At 38.0% G+C, this 19,995-nt stretch overlaps 5 protein-coding genes across 9 annotated transcripts in view; 2 read left to right on the forward strand and 3 right to left on the reverse strand.

Annotated features, from left to right (window-relative positions):
* Positions 1-4,579: 4,579 nt before the first annotated feature.
* eIF4H1 (eukaryotic translation initiation factor 4H1) lies at positions 4,580-9,279 on the reverse strand. 3 transcript variants are annotated; one of them, XM_018015776.2, is made up of 5 exons: positions 8,871-9,246; positions 7,701-8,006; positions 7,338-7,606; positions 6,230-6,445; positions 4,580-6,166 (listed from the first exon to the last, which is right to left on the reverse strand). In XM_018015776.2, the coding sequence occupies exons 1-5, from the start codon at positions 8,900-8,902 to the stop codon at positions 6,000-6,002; spliced, it is 990 nt and encodes a 329-aa protein (XP_017871265.1). In that variant the 5' UTR covers positions 8,903-9,246; the 3' UTR covers positions 4,580-5,999. The 3 variants fall into 3 exon arrangements, with proteins under 3 accessions (XP_017871265.1, XP_017871264.1, XP_017871266.1); XM_018015775.2 differs by having other exon boundaries at positions 4,580-6,445; positions 8,871-9,279; XM_018015777.2 differs by having other exon boundaries at positions 4,580-6,445; positions 7,419-7,606; positions 8,871-9,258.
* A 132-nt stretch (positions 9,280-9,411) lies between these two features.
* eIF2alpha (eukaryotic translation initiation factor 2 subunit alpha) lies at positions 9,412-11,065 on the forward strand. Its single transcript, XM_018015778.2, has 2 exons — positions 9,412-10,257; positions 10,322-11,065. The coding sequence occupies exons 1-2, from the start codon at positions 9,563-9,565 to the stop codon at positions 10,653-10,655; spliced, it is 1,029 nt and encodes a 342-aa protein (XP_017871267.1). The 5' UTR covers positions 9,412-9,562; the 3' UTR covers positions 10,656-11,065.
* Positions 11,066-11,487: 422 nt separating this feature from the next.
* Positions 11,488-15,236, reverse strand: rngo (DNA damage inducible 1 homolog rngo). The gene is made up of 4 exons (XM_018015754.2): positions 14,568-15,236; positions 12,939-13,461; positions 12,583-12,868; positions 11,488-12,514 (listed from the first exon to the last, which is right to left on the reverse strand). The coding sequence occupies exons 1-4, from the start codon at positions 14,806-14,808 to the stop codon at positions 12,074-12,076; spliced, it is 1,491 nt and encodes a 496-aa protein (XP_017871243.2). The 5' UTR covers positions 14,809-15,236; the 3' UTR covers positions 11,488-12,073.
* Positions 15,237-15,511: 275 nt separating this feature from the next.
* Cdc50 (cell cycle control protein 50A) lies at positions 15,512-18,018 on the forward strand. Of its 2 annotated transcripts, XR_001916219.2 has the most exons (7): positions 15,512-15,726; positions 16,036-16,304; positions 16,373-16,565; positions 16,630-16,965; positions 17,031-17,196; positions 17,348-17,431; positions 17,561-18,018. XR_001916219.2 is itself a non-coding variant. In XM_018015772.2 (6 exons), the coding sequence occupies exons 1-6, from the start codon at positions 15,666-15,668 to the stop codon at positions 17,607-17,609; spliced, it is 1,074 nt and encodes a 357-aa protein (XP_017871261.1). In that variant the 5' UTR covers positions 15,514-15,665; the 3' UTR covers positions 17,610-18,018. The 2 variants fall into 2 exon arrangements, 1 of the variants encoding a protein (XP_017871261.1); XM_018015772.2 differs by lacking the exon at positions 17,348-17,431 and having other exon boundaries at positions 15,514-15,726.
* A 338-nt stretch (positions 18,019-18,356) lies between these two features.
* The window catches only part of hang (hangover), a 17,695-nt gene continuing 16,056 nt past the window's right edge, over positions 18,357-19,995 (reverse strand). For both annotated transcript variants that reach the window (XM_089474633.1, XM_018015621.2), the window contains exon 7: positions 18,357-19,995. This exon is cut by the window's right edge and continues 2,412 nt beyond it. In XM_089474633.1, the coding sequence (XP_089330759.1) occupies positions 19,957-19,995 (39 nt within the window). In that variant the 3' untranslated portion in view covers positions 18,357-19,956.

Genomic DNA, 19,995 nt, shown 5'->3' on the forward strand with positions numbered 1-19,995 from the left:
GCTGCATGCAGTTGACTGATTTTTTGGCAGGCACTCAGCCAAAACAGCCTCTAAATGGAGCACAACATGCAAAGTGTGTGTCTATCTGTATGTGTGTGTGTGTTTGTTTATGCTTGTGTGTGTGTGTGTGTGTGTGTGTGTGTCTTGTGTGACTGCTGATGCCATTTGCTTCATTGTTTTTCGGGGTTAACTGCAATGCGCCGCGGGCGATGAACGGAATAGCCGCCGAAATTCTTGCCATGCAAATTGCCACTTGCGTTCCACATGCCATCCACAAGAGCCGCCCGAGAACTCGGCGCTTGGCTGGGGCTTGAGTCGTGCCACAGCAGGCACAGGTACAGGCGATGATGATTCGCAATGCTAAAATCAGCAAAAAAGTTAAAACGTAGGGCGCTACATCATGTTGATTTGGTACAATACACTGAAAAATGTGTACCAAAAAAGGTACTTTGATTACAGGTACAGGAGCTGATAAGCAATGGTAGGTCAAATGTGCCAGATGAAATGTACCAATACAGCTGCAGTTACTGATAGCCAGTGGTACATTTTGCATTTATAAAGCTTAGGTACAAGTACAAGAATTACCTTCCACATTATACAAAGTGTATTAAAATAGGTACAATGATATAAGAAGTACACAACAAGAACACGTAATGGTACCAACAGAGTTAAAGACAGACAAACGGATATCAAATGTACCAAGGAAACGACACCCTAATCTTGAGCTTAACAAAATAGGTACAAATGCGAAAATGGAGAGAGATTAGGTACAAGTAGAGTAGTATATCCAATTATGAATACTGCGACGAGAATTCTGGTCCCAAGACAAACTTATATGAGCAAACTTGAATAGATATAACGACGATCCCTTAGGCTTCGTTATAAACGGATTCCACTGTACATCAAAAGACAACAGCAAATACACTGAGACACCTAGCTGTCTTGCACCATACCTAAGCGACTGACTTCCAATGGTATGTACCAACAAAAGTACACTGAAATGGTATTAAGTTTAACAAAATTTATAATGCTAAAATATATCAAAAACTATAGAAAACTGGTACTTGGAAGTAAACTCACATAAAATGTACCCAAAGCTATATATTATATATGGAGCGTTTGGTTGATGAGAAGTTCCAATGATTAGCAAAGGTACACCGAACAAATTGTGCTCTTATTCCCACATATCTATTGCGTAGGTACACTATTTATCCAATGGTACAGAGAACACTTCAATATTTAGTACTTCAGTTAAGAAAACGGACTGAAGTAGGTACTATATTGAAGCTTTGTCCCAATTGTACCCTAATTGGTATTTTTGAAATAGGACCAAGGCTGGTCCTTCATTTAAACAAGTGGTTCAGTGGACTTGGTGGGTACTTTAGAAATGAAAGTAGACTAAAGTAGGTCGTGTACTTCAGCTATGCATTGGCTATTAGCAAAGAGTTAGGTTATGATAAATATTTGATTTAATTATGTGTACCTTCGGTATAACCGCAATTGCAAACGGAATGGACAGGGAATTGTTTATTTAAAATGTGGTATTTGTGCCTCATCGACTCATTAAGGACATTTGGAAAAAGCATGTCAAGGATGTCCTGCCATAAGAAACAATTAAAAAGCTAAACAATGAAAACGAAATAGAAACAAAAGGGAAGATGAAGAAGAATGAATGTTAGTTTTAAATTAGTTGAAACAACATTAAGTGTAAATAATTTGATATATTGTCAGTCATAAACAAGTACAAACAGATTTCTGTTTCTAAGCTGGCTTAAGGGCTTGTTAGCTGCAAAAGAAGAAAAAAAAAAAGGCTAAAAGTCGCTGGCAAGGACAACGGCGCGAGAATTGCCTGCGGGTTGCCGCCATTGATTTTCATAAGCAACGCTTAAATGCAAATTAAATGCCAATTAATTATGCGGGAGCACACACACACATGCACGCACATACACACACACAGTGCCTAATGCTGTCGACTGGCCTTTTCTTTGTGTTGTTGCCGTTATATTTCGGCCTTCTAATGGCGTCATTACGCCCGCCCTGATAACGGTAAATAAAATACACAAGCCAAAAATAAAATAAAAAAATCTGACAAGTGCTGAAAAATTCATCAAAAAGACAAACCAAATATATCACACTCACACACATGCATTAGCCATTCGCTGTTGGCACACATTCTTGCATATGTGTATGTATGTATGTATGTATGTGCTGGCTATTCACGCACTTATCCTTCTTTATGCATGCCTGCGTGCGTGTGTGTGTGTGTCTTATAATTGGCAGCCCGTGCTGCATCGATGACATCATGCAGCGGCAGAGACAGCGACGCGCCAAACACCTTCCAGAGTTGCCAAGTGTCCTGTTTATACATATGTGCATGTGCAGATGTGTGTGTGTGAATGTGCAAATGTGTGTGTGCGCGGGCTTGGCTTACATTCCAATTGGCCCCGTTATAAAATGAGACTGACCAACGCATATTGACTAACACATACATATATACATACATACATACATATCTGCACTTACATATACATACATATAATTTACATAAGTGCTTGGCGCTTGTGATGAGCGCGTGACGTCATCACTTAGTCACGCATATCACGACCTATAAGCAGATCAAATAGCAGACAACTAATGCAGCTGCAGCTTCGAGTGTCAGCGCTTTTTAAATAGCGCAACTAAATTCTAACTATTTATAATCAAATATAAATATTTAACCTTTTATTTAACCAGTCTCCACAATCGAAGCTTCTCCATATCATTTGGGGAAATTCAAAACTCCGATATATCAATTTGCTATCGATATTACGCAAACATTTCCAGCACTGGCAGCGGCCAGAACTTTTTGCTTGAATCTGGGCGGGCGCCAGGCGAAATCGAGTCAAGGCGAAATACAGAGGCAGAAAAAAAGAAACAATTTATATATTTGTTTATATGTATATAAATTGTTTCTATACGTAAGTATATGTATATATACATATATCGTACAAAATGTTCAAATAACAAAACCAAAAATAAATATATATAATGTAATATATATATTTAAAGAATTTTTAAATTAAAGTTTGTTTTGCAATTTTTTGTTTGTTTTTTTCTGATGTTTCTGGAGTAGATGCGCGTGTTTTGGATCTTTTTACGATATTCGATTATGAAACTATATATTTAGTTATTGCTGTATACTATTTTAGTTGTAGTTTTAGTTGGTAATTTCTCTTAATCATTGTTAATTAAATAATTTATAGAAGTTGCTGTTGCCATGCTAAGATTAATTGCTAAACTTTGTATGGTATATGCGAATAGCTTGAACCCAAATATATATATATATATATATATATATATATATATATATATATATATATATATATATATATATATATATATATATATATATATATATATATATATATATATATATATATATATATATATATATATATATATAATGTATATAAATGTATATATATATATATATATTCATATTCATTTTCATATTTATTAAGACATAATTTAACGGCTATTTTTGTTTGCTTTGTATAAATTCTTTTAAAGTTTATTTTTTTATTTTATTTTTATTAAGTTTTCAGTTGTTTTTTTAATTTTCCATAGATTTTCATACTGGGCGTCATTTAAAATGCATATATCAAAGTTCTTAATTACATACAAACTTCGGATAAGTATATATTTTTATTGTTATTTAAATAAATGTAAACTTTACGTTGCTTGCGTTCTGGAGGGGACTTTAAATGTTATTTAAATACAAATATTAATTTATTTTCTTCTTCTTTTTTTCTTTTGCTTATTTGCCCGCTGCTACTTGTTTTGTCTACGCTTTATAGTAGGTAAATCTTTGACTTTGTTTAATATTAGAGCTAAAATTATAAAAAGTTTACGTTATACATACATATATATATATATACAAATATGTATATATACACACATATATATATATAGCTTGCGTGCTCAGTTACGTTGGCGAACTGTTATTTATTCCATATTCATATTGTTTATTTTATTAGTTTTCCCACATTTTTTATTTTTTATGCTAAAGTTGCTTTTTTTATAAACTAAAGAAAATTACAATTCGTATATTAGAATGGGCAACAAAATATGTCGGCAACATTTTGAAAATAAAGGTAAAAAATATAGTATAAATTTTATTGTTTAAAAAATAGAAAGAAAATTTGAAATAAATCTGCTTTGTCTTAATAAATTTCAATAATGTTACTAATTTAGTTCTTATTCAAACGATTTCGACTTTATTTTTTTAATGGACATATTTAAACAAAAAAAAATATACAAAAAAGAAACGTTTTAAGGGAAAACATTAGAGTTTTTAATTTGATAATTGTCACGTCAAAAAAAAGTAGATATATACATATATAATTATATATATATATATATAATATATTGATATCTTTCGCTTAATATATATGCTTGCCCTGCATTAAATTATCTACACAGAAAAAAAAAAATTGATTTCAATGCCACCGCCGCTGCCGCTGCCAACGCCGTGTCCCTCCCCTCTGTCCATGCTCATATGTTTTTGTTTTTGATTTGCCAATTGAAGCCGACAACAATATTATGAAAATTGTTCAACAAAATGTTTAATTTAAAAAAAATCATATAGACAAAAATATTACAATCAAGAGAGATAGAAAATTAAGAGAACAGAACTGTGGTCATATATTGAATTCACGACTTACGACTTTTTTCTTGGATTACATAGTTTATATATATATAAACATATATATATATATACATATGCATATACATACGCATACATATACATATATATATATATATTATAATGTGTGTGTGTGTGTGTGTGTGAAGTTATGTGTTTTATTTATTTATATATAAACTTGTTTCTTTTGCTGTTATGAATTTTGTTTTTGTAATACGTACGTAGTTGGTGTTTTATATTTCACTGCGGTTCGTTTTTTTTTTTTTTTTTCATTTTTAAATATTGGTTGTTGTTTTTTTTTTTTTCATTTTTTGTTAAATATTTTTCGTTTTTTTAGTATTTTCTTGTATTTTTGCTATATAAACTGTATAAACTGCCTTGCCTGCTTGCTAACGCTGAACGCTTGTCAAATTTTAGTTTTTTGTTTTTTTGTTTGTTTTTTTTTTTTTTTATTTTGTTTTTTGTCGTTTTTCACTTTTTTCTTAGATTTTGCTGTTTTTTGTTTTTTCTTTACTTTTCGCTTAAATGTAGAACGTATTTTTTATAATTTTTGTTTTTGTTGGTTTAGGTTTACATATGCATTACTTAACTAACAAATAGCAGCGCGCATATATGAGCTATACCGTATATTGTATAGATATATGCACGGCTCTAACTTTACCGCTGCTTACATACTAACATTTAAAGACTTTCCATTGCAGTTGTTGTTGTTGTTGTTGTTGTTGTCGAGTTTATGTTGTTGTTTATGTTGTTGTTGATGATGTGGCTGTTGTTGCTGCTGTTAATGTGGCTCTTATTGCTGTTGCAGTTCGCTCAGCTCCACTTTCCAACGAACACACATGAAGTAAGAAAGTATTTTGTCGTATTGTTTGTTGCTGTGATTACATTTGTTTGTTTCCGTTTTTCTTGGTTGTTTGTTGTTTGTTTGTTTGTTAAGTTGCTTTGTTGTTTGTTGGCCGACATGGGGAGGGCCAGCCAAGTATGTTGTTTATGTGTATTATGTATGCATAGTACATAGCTTTTTATATAATAGGTATATAGCATAGTTATTAATTATATTTTGTATTGTTTTTGCTTTCATCTCCATCTCCATCGTCATTCTCATCGTCATCATCATCTTCATCATCACCATCTTCCGCCTCTCTTCATATATATGCACGCCGCTCTCTCACACAAATGATATATGCCTCTATCATTTCTGTCAACTCGTCTCATCGTCTTCATCTGGATCAATTCTATTATTTTACTTTTTGATTTCAATATCATTTAGGCATATTTAAAGATTTCTGAGTTGCCGCCGCCACCGCCGCCGCATCTAGTTATCGCCATTGTGATTGACGTTCTGTTCCAGCTCCTTCAGTTTCTCTTCCCGGGGCTTGGCGTTGCCGAAAATGGTTGCCGCTTGTTTGGTTTCGGCCACCGCATTGATGGGCGCCGCAATTGTACGCGGCTTTAGCTGCAGGCGTGGCCGCTCCGTGTCATCTGCAATTTGAAATTCAGTATGAGCAATCTTCGAATCGGATCCAGACATTATTGAATTGTTACCGATGGCGCCGATGCCAGTGGGACGTTCCTGCTGCTGGTTGGGATTGTAGTGGGTACGCTCGCGATCACGATGCCGACTGAAATTGTTATATCTGTCGCCATCGCGCGACTGATTCCCATAGCTGCCCTCGCGCTGACCGCGATCCCGATCCTGATTTCGATCGAATCTCTCATCATTGTTGAAGTTACCATATCGGCCGCGGTTAGCCGGACGATCTGCAAAGAGCATTTATAAATTAATTACACTATCGCTCGCCGTATATCTAGAATATTATTAATTAATTATTACTATTATATTATTATATGCTGGGCATCAATTGATACGGGCCGTCTATATAGCCTAGTATTACACTACGAATCGAGCCAAGCAGCATGCGAGCCCAGTTTTGATGTTTGATTAATTATTTGAAGCGTGCTACAATTTACATACGCAAATCAATTCAAATCATACTAGGAATACCGATAAATATGAATATAAATCAATATATGAGATGCAGGTTTTAGGTAAAAGAACAAACAGCTGCAAATGCAAATGCAAAGACGAAAGGTAAGAGGTTGAAAACCGCTCCGGCATAAAACCAAGTCAGAGATGATAAAAGACGCAGAAAAATACAAATAAAAATAAAGAGTAAAAAAAAAAAAATAATAATAATAATAGTAATAATAATAAGAGGCAAAGCGCAAATGAGAAAACAAGATAAATAAGAAAATAATGTCTGTTCCGGTTTTCGCTTTAGTTCGAGTCCGACAACTGACAATTCTAGCAAACTATAAATCGGAAAAGCGATAAGAACTAAATAGGGTTTCTTTTATATGACTAAGGCAAACAAAATGGGTGCGAATATAGTCGAAGAGACTTGTACGAGGTGGGATTGGAAGATGCCGATGCTGAATGCCGCATTAATTGTCACGCTTAGCATGTGGATTTTATTTGATTTGATTTGTTCTCCATGCGATTTTGCAATCAACTACAATTTTGATTGGTACTTTTTTTTTGTTTTTTTTTTTTTTTTTTTTTGGTTGAGGACTACGAATATGCAGCTACGTATTGAAGGTTGGAGGTTGAAGAAGTAGGTTTCACTTGCGTGGCTGATAAAAAATGCTTTACCATTGTATCCTCTATTCATGCCGGAGCTGGCGCCGCCACGACTTCTATCACTGTGACCACCATAATTATCATTGTACGAACCTCTACTATCGCCGCGATTACCAGAGCCGCCACCGGCCTCGCGACCACCGCCGGTGCCAGGGCCGCCTCGGCTATACGATTGACTGGTGCCGCCCTGACGCGGTGGTCCGCGCTTCTGGAACCCATCCCGACCATCGCGATTCATGCCGCCGCCATTGCCGCCACCGCCGCCAATTCCGCCACCAGGGCTATATAACAAGATATTCAAAAGTTAGTTTACGCATATATTGCATATAAATATAGATATCTATATATCTATATTGTTATGGACACGTGACTCACCGGTCATTTCTCTTCCGATCCGCAATGTCTATCCTTAGCGGGGCCGATAGGTCATCCAATTTGATTCGTCCATCGCATTCCAGAGCTCGTTCCAAGTTGTCAAGCGTTTCAAACTCCACGTAGCAGAAGCCTTTAAACTGATCCGTTTCTCGATCCTTAACCAGTCGCACGTTTTTCACCTCAAAGTCATTGAATATTTTCATAACATCGCCTTGGACGAGACCTTGTGGCAAATTGCCCACGTACGCAATAAATGGCGGTTCCGTTGGCAATTGCTTCACATGACGCTCTCCTCCAAAGCCACCTCTAAAAGCACAAGAGCACAAATATAACAGTTAGAAATAAGAAGCAAACAAAAAAGCAGCCAGAGACACCACAACAATATGTACCGGTCTTGACTGCGTCGCGACGTCAACGCACGTGTGCCCGAGCCAGAGCCGGAGCCGGGCCGAAACCGAACGCATTGCAGTAAAACAAAAACAGTTGCCGCTCGAATTACAAGCAAACATCAACAATAACAAAGCGGCCCAAGCGCTGTGGCCAGGTAAATAAAAAGGAAACAATATTGCAATAAAAACAAACACATCGCAAAGAAAAAAAAAAAAAAAAAAAAAAAAACGCGCGCGCTTTCAATTACTTTGCGGCAAAAAACTATAGAAATTCGCCTATAAATCTGGCCGTCTATTTAAAGTTTGCCGTAACTATCGAAGGCGGCGCTGACGCTGGCGCTGTCGCTGTTGTTGGCGCTGACGTTGGCCCAGCTTCTAGTTTGGTAGTTAAACGCCAAAGGCAAATCGCGTACCGCCGGCGTCGACGTCGACAGCGACGTCGGCCAACGGGCGACAGCGCAGCAAATTGCCCGAAAAAAAAAAATAGCAAAGAAAAAGAAATGTAGAAGAAAAAAAAAACACGCACACTTGCGCACAAACATACACACCCGCCGCACGTATGTACATATGCATATACATTTTTAGGGTTTGTGTGTGCGTGAGTGTGTTTGTGTTTTGTGTGTGTGCGTGTTGCTTGACTTTTGCTTAAACCGCGTGCATTATTATACATTGTAGCACATTTGCACTCGCTGGGGCACACACTACGAACGCACTTGCACCAATTAAACACAATTTCGGCGTGCGGACTAGCACAGTTCTTTAATTATTTAATAATATTTACCTAGCGTGTTCATAACCACCTCTTCCAGCCATGTTTTATTTTTTTCAAATGAGCGAATTCGCTGCAATCCGCAGACTGACTACCAAGATTGTCGCCGTGTGCACGCGCTCCAGTGTGTACACACCTGATGGTGGAGGCGCTATGGAAAACACCTACTAGTTGAAACTATTATCATCTTCATAGAGCTCCTTCAATATATTATACAAAAATAGGTGCACTTTTTTTAAGGCTCCACAATGAAGGCCAATTCTTGCGGCTTCAAATAACAGCCGGGTGTATTTATAAGCAACACTTGCCAATTCGCCGAATGTACCATCTGCATTTTTCAACACTTAATACTACCGAAAAACAACATCATTAAATTGTCTTAACATTGCCCAAATTCATTATAATATTAATTATATAAAAAAGTTTAATATTTCAAGTGGTTCTACTAATACAAGTAAGATATTTATCCTGGATTGTCAGATTGACAGATGAAAGCTGCAATTTCTATCGATATATCGATGCAAATTCGCCGCTAAAAACTCGCCCTATTCGCCATTATCCAGCACTGTTGCCGCTCGCACGCTTCTTCTTACGCCTTGTTTCGGCCGAATTGTACACGTTTTTGCTGCAATTCTGTTGGCATTTTCTCTTCGGTTTGCGCATATAATCAATCTGAATAAAATTCGCACTCAAACGCAGTCAAAATGGCATTAACGTCACGTTTCTACAACGAAAAATATCCGGAGATTGAAGATGTCGTCATGGTGAACGTGCTCTCAATCGCCGAAATGGGCGCATACGTTCATTTGCTGGAGTACAACAACATTGAGGGCATGATCTTGCTGTCGGAGCTGTCTCGTCGTCGTATTCGTTCCATTAACAAATTGATACGTGTCGGCAAAACAGAGCCTGTCGTCGTCATTCGTGTGGATAAGGAGAAGGGCTACATTGATCTCTCCAAACGTCGCGTTTCACCGGAGGATGTGGAGAAATGTACTGAGAGATTTGCAAAAGCAAAGGCAATCAACTCACTGTTGCGTCATGTGGCTGACATTTTGGGCTATGATAGCAGCGACAAGCTCGAGGAACTGTATCAGAAGACCGCCTGGTATTTTGAAAAGAAATACAACAGCAAAACGGTCGCATATGACATCTTCAAGCAATCGGTTACCGATCCATCTGTCTTTGATGAATGCAATCTGGACGCAGAGACCAAGGAGGTGCTGCTGAGCAATATCAAACGCAAACTCGTCTCGCCCACAGTCAAAATACGCGCAGACATTGAGTGCTCTTGCTACGGCTACGAGGGCATCGATGCAGTCAAGGCATCGCTCAGCAAAGGCCTGGAGCTGAGCACAGAGGAGCTGCCCATCCGCATCAACCTCATAGCGCCGCCGCTGTAAGTCGTCTCTGATCCAAGCAATATTGCTGACACTAATTACTATCCCATATACGTTCCATAGCTATGTAATGACCACATCCACCACAAAGAAAACAGACGGACTCAAAGCCCTGGAGGTGGCCATCGAGAGCATACGCGCCAAGATCATTGAGTATGAGGGCGAGTTTAAGGTGATTATGGCGCCTAAACTGGTTACGGCCATTGATGAGGCCGATCTGGCGCGTCGCCTGGAGCGTGCCGAGGCTGAGAATGCCCAAGTCGCTGGCGATGATGACGAGGAGGATGCTGCCGATCAGGAGGGCATGCAGTTCGATCCCGAAAAGGAGTTCAATCACAAAAACTCGGCCGCGCGCACCAACGAGGGCGACGAAGATGACGATGAAGACGAAGAGTAAATGAAAAACATTTCTAGAAAGCAACCAATTCGACCTGAAGCAACAACACCCAGCATTGAAAGATGAAAAGATAGAAAAAAAATCAGAACAATTAATAAATTATAATGTACATTATACACATATATGTATAATATATTTATATCCTGCGTGCGTGCGTGCGTGAGTGTGTGTGTGTGTGTGTGTGTGTATGTATGTCTGTAAACATATACACCTTAAACAAAAACAAAACAATAGTACACAAACTACCGAAGCTGGTGGCATAATCATTGCAACACAATTGTGCGCCAATGACCAATTCCATTTAACAATGCATCGCTGGCGCGACAGAGACTGCTAACTAGAGCCTCTATATGTATGTCTGTACATGCCTATGGTTTATACATTTATAAATAAATAAAATTGAAAACAAATTGTCCAACAACCAAACAAAAAGAAAGAGCTGAATGAAAGCGCTACAGAGTTATGGCATAGGTATATGGATAAGGATAGCGGATAACGGATTCATTGTATCCCAAACAAATGATCTCATCTGGGGGATAAGAATAAAGATAACTCATCGATTAAATTAATTACTTCCTAATGGGGATAAGGATAACAGACTCATTGCATCCCAAGCAAATCTGGTAAAATAATGCTCTCATAAGAGGGATGAGGATAACTTCTTCGCTGTATCCTAACCACATTGTTAAAAGTAATGACCTCATCAATCAACTGTAGTATCCGCATGAAACATGAGTCATCTCGCTGTAGCCACAGTCTTCACTCGCACATTGAAACTTCATAGACGACTTCCCATGCGTATTTTTAAAAAAAAGTTACATTTAGCGTGCAATCACTGTGGCCCATATTCGATTTATATTTATTTATTTATTCCAATCCAAAAACAATTAATTTTTATTTAACCATTCCGTCTCTTTCGTACATTATTTGATTATAAACACTAGCTCAAATAATGAATATATACATATATTATTATATGTACCCATATATTTAAAAGGTGTGCATGTGTGTGTCTTAAGTGACTGTCTATATGTATATATAATATTATGTATATGTAATCTATTTGTAGGCATAGTTTGTATTACGTTTCAATAAGATGTTCGTTGCAAGCGCAATTCCCTTCTGATAAGAAATAAATCATCGCGGATCGACTCGACTACTACAATAATTAGCTAAAGAGACACAAAGAGCTTGTAATATGGATTTAAATTTGAGAAAAATTAGATCTAAATTCAAGTAGGGGAAAGATGTTAGGTTATATCGGATTGAGTGCGAAGTGATAGTTGTAGTGGTGGTAGTGGTGGTGGTGGTGGTGGTGGTGGTGGTGGCTGTTGGTGGTTCCCGTATTGCAGATTTTTCCTTTGATTGATCCCAGAGCAGTAAAATAGGAGCAGTTGCTGGCGCCATGCAGCCAACGTTCAGCTAAAACCACCGCCGCCAGCGGCTGCATTGCGGCTGAGCAGCATTGAGCTGGCAACGGCCTTGTTGCCGTTGCACAGACGCAGCACGGTGAGCACATCGCCGCGCGGATACCCCAATTGCATCAATTCGCTAACATCCTGTTCCGTAAAGCTATCCAATGGTTGTATTGAGTTAATATTGCTTATATCAAAAGTGGCGCCGCTGCCGCTGCCGCTGGCACTGGCACTGGCGCTGGTTGTGGCAGTTGAAGCAATGGCACTGGCGCCGCCCCCCTCGCGCTTGCTCTGCTCAATGGCCTTGGCGATGGCCTGTTGCTCGCTCTCCTCCCCGTGGCCAGTGAGGCGGGCGCAAGCGGGCAGCTCGCTTTCGGGCAAGAACGGGGTGCTTGTGCCCGTGGTGCCAATGATCAAAAGGTTGCGTTGCAAGTCGATAAGGCACTGTAATCAAAACGAGAGAGATAGACATATACACTATGTACAATCGAGAAGAGCGCAGCATGACGCACCTGATGGCGCTTGAGCATGTCCAGGCCCAATAGCATGTCCATGGGCTGTTGGCCCAACACCGTAAAACTGGACGTCAAATGATCATTCTCAATCTGCAGCTGCACCATGTGGATGCGACCCAGAATGGGCTGTGTGCCCACGCCCTTGGCAACGCCATTCCAGCGCGTATCGATCAGACGATTCACATGACAGCGCTCCGCGCAGTCCTTGCTCATGATTGTGGTCTGTGCGCCAGAGTCAACGAAGGCCTTCACCGGCACGCCGTTCACCTTGCAGTTGATGTACCTAGAATAAAACAAGGAACATAAATATGACAATATACTTATATAATACGTATATCCAAAATGGGACTCACAGCATTGTGACTGTGCCGAAAATTTCCGGATTGTATTCGATGGCGGCGGCCATATTATCTTGGATATTCTTCTGCTTGATCTCCTCGGCAATCAGGCGCTGTGTCTCCTCGTCGAACGGATCCGAGTTGAGCATCCGCATGCGTTGCTCGTTGCGACGCTTCCGCTCCACAATATGCTCGCGCAGCACTCTCGCAAATGTCTCTGGGTCACCAGAGTCCAGAGCCTCGGCCAGCCGCGTATTATATTGACGGAGCAAGGCCAGCGTCTCTGGACTGGATAGAAACATTTGACGCACTGTCGCCGGATCGTCATCAAAGTTAACATTGAAATCATCTGTCATGGGCACGTCGGCGAGATGTTGCTGCTGCTGCCGCTCCAAATGCTGTTGCAATTGCTGCTGCATAGTGAGCGTGCTCCCTGCTGCCCCAGCGCTATGTGAGGGTGGACTGCCACCTATTGCACTCGTCCCGGGCACAGCAATGCTGCTGAAATCCAAATGGCTAATCGACGGATTGTTGGAAACTGTAAAAAAAGAAGATCCATATATCAGAATTGTCATATATATAAATCTACAAATGATGAGTTTTTTTTTATTATAGCTTAACAGCTGCTCTGACCGATTCAATCCTTCATACCATACAATTTTCACATATTATAAATAACTTTCAATTTATTTTACAATTCTTTTCTTGATTTAAAAACATAAATAGATTTCTCCAATCAAATCAAATTGCAAGTGTTTTAATAAACAAAAAGTTTTTACGACCTATTTTATATAAAAAAGACGATATATGTATGTATGTAAACATGCGTAGATACATACATATATGTACATATATGATAATGCAAAAACGCCCACATTCCAGGTGCAAGCAACAAAAAAAAAAAAGCTAAGGAAAAAATTAAGGCGCAACAGACAATTCAAAAAAGATTGCAAATTGCGCGCGCCCACGCGCATACAAAGAACAAAAAGAAAAAAAAAAAAAAAAAACTGAAGCATTCGGACAATGTACACATAAACATGCATGCATACACACTTATGCATATGTTAGACAAGGCCAAACGCGCATGGGGTCATGCGAAACGTCTGCAGCTGGATATATGAGTGTGTGTGTGTGTGTGCGTGTGTATGCATTCGATTATCTATGTTTAAATTTACATATATCGATAATAGCGCTGCAAGTGTATTATCAAAATCAGATCAACGTTTACATTCACATATGCGCATCCATGTCCAGGCTTGTCTGTGTATGCGGGTATATATGTACATATGTACGTATGTGTATTTGGGTGGAATACGCTTTGCTGTGTTTGCAATTTCTTGACTTTTAATTTTGGAATGTGCAAAAAAGCTCAACACAATACGTTTACATAGTATAACCTGAGTAATGTTTCAAGACAATATACATTTATTTTTAAATGAAAGATTCGTATATTCCAAAAACATTTCATATACACACATGCAAACATGCCCACACATACACTCCCACATAGATTTTGATAATGCAGCGCTGACCAGGAGCAGCGGCCTAGAGTGCGTACAATGACACAGTTAAGTATTTTAACACAACGCGCGCATCTTATTAGTCAGAGAGAATTGGAGTTTAGGGTTGATAATTTTAACTCACCTGTACGATTGGCATTGCTTCTGCGGCGCTGCAGCATAATGCAGTCACCATCGCGCACTCCAAATTGCTGTAACGTTTGCTTGTTGTTGGTCAGCTCGCGGCCATTGAAAATCACCATAATTTGACTAACTTCAGCGCCAACTTCCATGGCGCAGAGTGCCTTCAGATTTTCTAGCTCTAAATCTGTGGCAACATCTAGAAAGAAGAGCTTATCATCGGTGGTGGTGACGGTGATTTTCATCGTGGTGTCGGCGTTTCACTGCTGTTGTTTATAAAACCACAATGTTTGTTGAACACAGTATATATGTACTAATAATCCCTAAGCAATTGATGTGTGCTCTGATTGCCGCATATGCGTATTAGTACAGCGAAAATTAATAAATGCGTGAATTTACGTTCTTCGTCGTCGTTTCTTTTCCTCTTATTCGTTGGTTCGTTTTTGTTGCCTATGCTTTGTTGTTTTGACTCAACGAAAACGCCGCTGCCGCTAGGTATGGGAATAAGTTCATATACACCAACGATTCCGATATATCAATGCACGCGATGTTATTATCAGTGCTGGAAAGTACACCGATTGCCAGGAAACGAGCACATAATTTAATTTGGCAAAAAAAAAAAATATATATTTATCAAAATATTTTAATAAATGTAGCTAGCTACAAATATTTCTGATAAATTGATTAAAAATATAAATTGGCATTTTTTTCATAGCCAACTTTTCTCATGAGCACTACCAGCCGATGAACCAATGCTTAAGTCGAATTCAATAATTTAGTTATTCAGAAAAATGTTTGAGGGTAGTAAAGAGATTGTTTTAATAATTAATTTCCTTTGGATAAGAGACTTGAATCATGTGTATAAAGTTTTTAAATTAATTATTGTTAATATGCCAGTGTTAAAATGCGCGGTACATTGCAGTAATATTTATTTTGTTTTTCTTATCGATATAGGTATATCGATAAGCAGCACTAAAACGCGAAATTTATTGTATTATTTACGTATTTGGGTGAACGAATTTGCGACGAGTGGTTTAGTTTCAAGTTCGTAATCCTAAAATATTGACGCATCGGTGGTCGCTAGCACTGTGTAGAAGACGCCATGTCAACGCAAAATGTAGGAAATGAGGAAAATGCAGCCACAAAGTCAAAACGACCTTCAGGTGAAAATTGAATAGACATACACAATAAATACACAATACACTCACACTCAAGTAACAAGATGTTGTTGCTTTTGCTGTTGCTACTGGAGCACCTTGAGCCCTACCTACCTACCTTAGCATTATGCCCGTGAGTGCGTGCGTGCGTGTGTTTGTGATAAGGAAACTCAAAAGAGTGACTAATACTGAAAACCAAACGAGTGCTTATTGAAAGTGTGATCGATTTTTAAAGGCGAGCCTTCCATAGCCATCCTCATTCCACCTGCGAACATGAATCACACCTATTAAACACGTTAAGTGTTTATTTTACAGATTCAGCTTTCAAGCAACAACGCCTGCCCGCCTGGCAGCCAGTGCTGACCGCACGAACTGTTCTGCCCACCTTCTTTATCATTGGTGTTCTATTCGTGCCCATTGGCGTGGTGCTGCTGCACTTTTCCAACTCAGCCAATGAGCTCATCATTGACTACACCAGATGCATGCAGGTGGGCTCGGATAAGACCTGCGCCGACTTTCTAGAGAGCACAACTGCCGGCCAGTGCCTGTGCGAGATACCCTTCAATCTAACGGAAGATTTCATTGCAAGTATCCAAATTCAATTCAACTGTATAAATTATTCTAAATAGTTTTTCTCTTGTAATTCGAATAGGGCAACGTTTACATGTACTATGGCCTAACTAATTACTATCAGAACCATCGACGCTATGTGAAATCACGCGATGATGAACAGCTGTTGGGACACCTGTCCCTGACCCCCAGTTCGGACTGCACACCGTTTGCCTATGCGGACGACGGCAAACCGATTGCGCCATGCGGAGCCATTGCCAATTCCCTCTTTAATGGTAATTGATAACCATTTTAATTTTGTTATTCTTAAATTCAAATTGTGTCACTATTTGTTTGCAGACACGTTGACATTGAGTCAGGGCAGCACAGAAATTAAATTATTAAATACGGGCATTGCATGGCCATCAGATAAACGTGTGAAATTCCGTAATCCGCCCGGAAACCTTACGGAAGCACTAAAACCCTTTTCGCCGCCTATCTTCTGGAAGCAACCTGTCAACGAATTGGACCCGGGTAATCCGGACAACAATGGTTTCCAAAATGAGGATCTAATCGTATGGATGCGCACGGCTGCCTTGCCCAGTTTTCGTAAGCTCTACCGCCGCCTGGACCAAACAAACAACAGCTACTCAAAGGGGCTGAAAGCTGGCGAATATACGCTAAAAATTAAGTACAGTAAGTGGCATTTAAAACATTTATTATATACTATATATATTTTATACTGTATATTGTAATTTCAGACTATCCCGTCGTATCGTTTGGTGGCACCAAGCGTATGATCCTATCGACGACCTCTGTACTTGGCGGTAAAAATCCATTCTTAGGCATTGCCTATATTGTTGTGGGTGGCATTTGTGTGGTACTTGGACTGGTGCTGCTCCTCATCCATATGCGGTGCAGTCGTAGGTAAGTTTGGCACTGCGATTTCCGCTGCCATCATCTCTTTATCTCTCTAACCGGGCGAACCTCTGAAATCTCACTAACCATTATCAATACACTAACTAAATACATACATACATGCATACATACATTCCATTTCCTTGACTTCATCATACAGCTTTGACTTCATTTGAAGCTCAAGTGCCTCAAGCTCCATCAAAGCAAAAATATCTAAATGGCTGTCGAATTTACTGAGCATTTGGTGCGCGATAAGTATTTCCATTTATCACCGGCTTATCAGCGCCAATTAAATGATTATAAACTTTGCATTTAAAAATATAACTAATCAACTATTTCTTTCTTCTATACACATTCATAAACCCATATATAGCAGCAACATGGAGATGATCAGCGTCAATCCGCACACGCAGTACTCGTAAAGGCATGGAATTCGCTTATGATAGTATTTTGTGGCGGAGCTCCTCTTGCGCCTGTGCACCATATATATTTACATAGCTATAGTATCTTCTTTAAGCGTAATAATTTATGAATGTTTTTTGCAACAGAATACACAATTAGTTTCTATTAGTATTTACATATGTATAACACTGAACGGCATCGTTGGCTGTGTTTGTTTTTTTATACCCTGTTTTTTTTTTTTTGTATTTTTCGTTACCATATTGTAATGTTTACTATGTTTTGCACTTTTAATTACATGTAACGTTTGTTAATGATTCGCCTAATTATGCGTCCTAAAATTCTATATACTATTGACCCATCAAGACCAAATACATAGCTAAAATTCCCTAGAAAGAAATGTTAACAAAAACCAAAAAGTAAACTAAACAACAAACAAAAAACAAAAGAATTCAACCTTAGACTATGAGTGCCTATGCCGTCATTTAGCTATTGGCATTATCAAATGTGTTTTGTATGGCAACCATTTTAAGCTGGCACCATTCAAGTATATATATATATATATATATATATTTTAAATGTAATGTGCATTGATATTTTATTAAAAGTGTGCAAACAAAGAAGTTTCTTTTATTACTTTTTCGAATATCACGAACGAGGGGAAATTCTTTCAGCAGTGTTGGAAATCGATAAATTCCCCTGTCATCGAAACTTGGCGCGCTTCAAGGCTTTTTAAATGTTGGAAATACAAATTAAAAAATGCATACATCTGTTTCATTCATGTTGTCTTTTTATTTAAATGTGTAATCTGGGCTTTTAAACTAGTTTTTCCAATTACATACATAAACCTTAAATTAGTTTTACAAGTAAAAGGTATGTTTTGCAAATCGCAATAATTATTTAATTATATCGTAAGCGTAATTAACATATGCAGTATGCACTATTTATCTTCACTTTTTTCCTCTTCTACTTTCTTCCTTTTTGTTTTCCATTTTTTTTCTGTTTTCCTCTATACGACGTACATATATGATTTGAATAATGAAGCATGAGAACGAATTCTTTGTAAAATGCATCATTAAATATAAATAATGAATATACACATTACATACTAAATGTTTTATGAATTGGGGGGAGAAGTGCTAATGCTGTGTGTATGTGTGTGTGTGGCGTGTTTCTGTGTGTGTGTTTTTATGGCAAACAAACTTACTTTTCATATTATAAAATGCGTTCATCTCAACTTTGAATTTCACATAGCCAAATCAAGATAAAGTACATAAAATTAAAAAAGAAAACTGAAATATATATACATATACATATATATATATGTCAATCCGTTACTGAAATTGAAATTAAATATGCTTAGCTTAAACTATGCGAGTCCAAAGAGTTTGCCGAAGATTACAAAAAGACGATAATATAAATATATATGCATATAATATTAAGAAAATTTACTGTCCGAGCAAGACGTAAAAGTAAATTGTTTTATTTTTTTTTTAACTCGAAATGCCTTTAAATTTTAAAAAGAATTTTCAAACTGTGGTTTCTCAAACCCAACGATAAGCAAAATGCAAAAATTTAAAATAAAACAAAAATCCGAAATTCATATCATATAAAATGAATCAAGTTTCTACAACTAAATTTAATGTTAGCTTTTGTAATCTTATTTCATTTTGTTTAGCTCACTTTTTTCTTAATTTAATTTAATTTTTTATCCTGTTTGCTTTGGTGCGTCGTCATCGTCGTCGTTGTTGTTTCTCGCCAGACAATTTCTAACTTCTCATTAACCGCTTAAGTATTTTTATTCATTCTCTAAAGACTTATGTACGTACGTTTATATATAGTTACGATATATATTTGTATATATATATATATATCTCGCTTAACTAGCTAAAACTCAAAACTGGCGACGCGTTTTTGCGCCTGTTTGTTGTCTGCGGTACCAACTAATTTAACATGTAAAAAAAAAAAGTTATATGTATATATATATATAATGTGGATATATGTAAGTATGTACTATCGTATCATATCAAATATGTAAGCTTAATTTGTCTGAATGTGTATGTGTGTGTGTTTGAATTCAGCAGGCAATATGACTTATATCAACTACAAGAAAAAAAAGTTTGTGTTTACCACACACACACACACACACATGCACACAGCTCTCCTTTTGTACATATGCATGACTGTGTGTGGGCGCGCGCGCGCGTGTGTGTGTGTGTATGCATGTAGTTGTGCTTGGGCGCGGGGATGTGGATGTGCGTGTATGCGTGTGTGTGTGTGTGCTTGACAATGGAATGCGTTGCGGATGTGTGCGATGTGTGGATTGATTTTGTTGTGTTTTGCGTTTTGTACATTTTCGTGTTTGCAAGCTCAGTTCAAGCTGTTTGCTGCGTCAGCCGCTGCTGTTGC

Source organism: Drosophila arizonae, chromosome X, assembly GCF_054131065.1.
Source record: "Drosophila arizonae isolate 15081-1271.41 chromosome X, UAZ_ARI_1.0, whole genome shotgun sequence".
In the NCBI taxonomy this organism is placed as follows: Eukaryota; Metazoa; Arthropoda; class Insecta; order Diptera; family Drosophilidae; genus Drosophila; species Drosophila arizonae.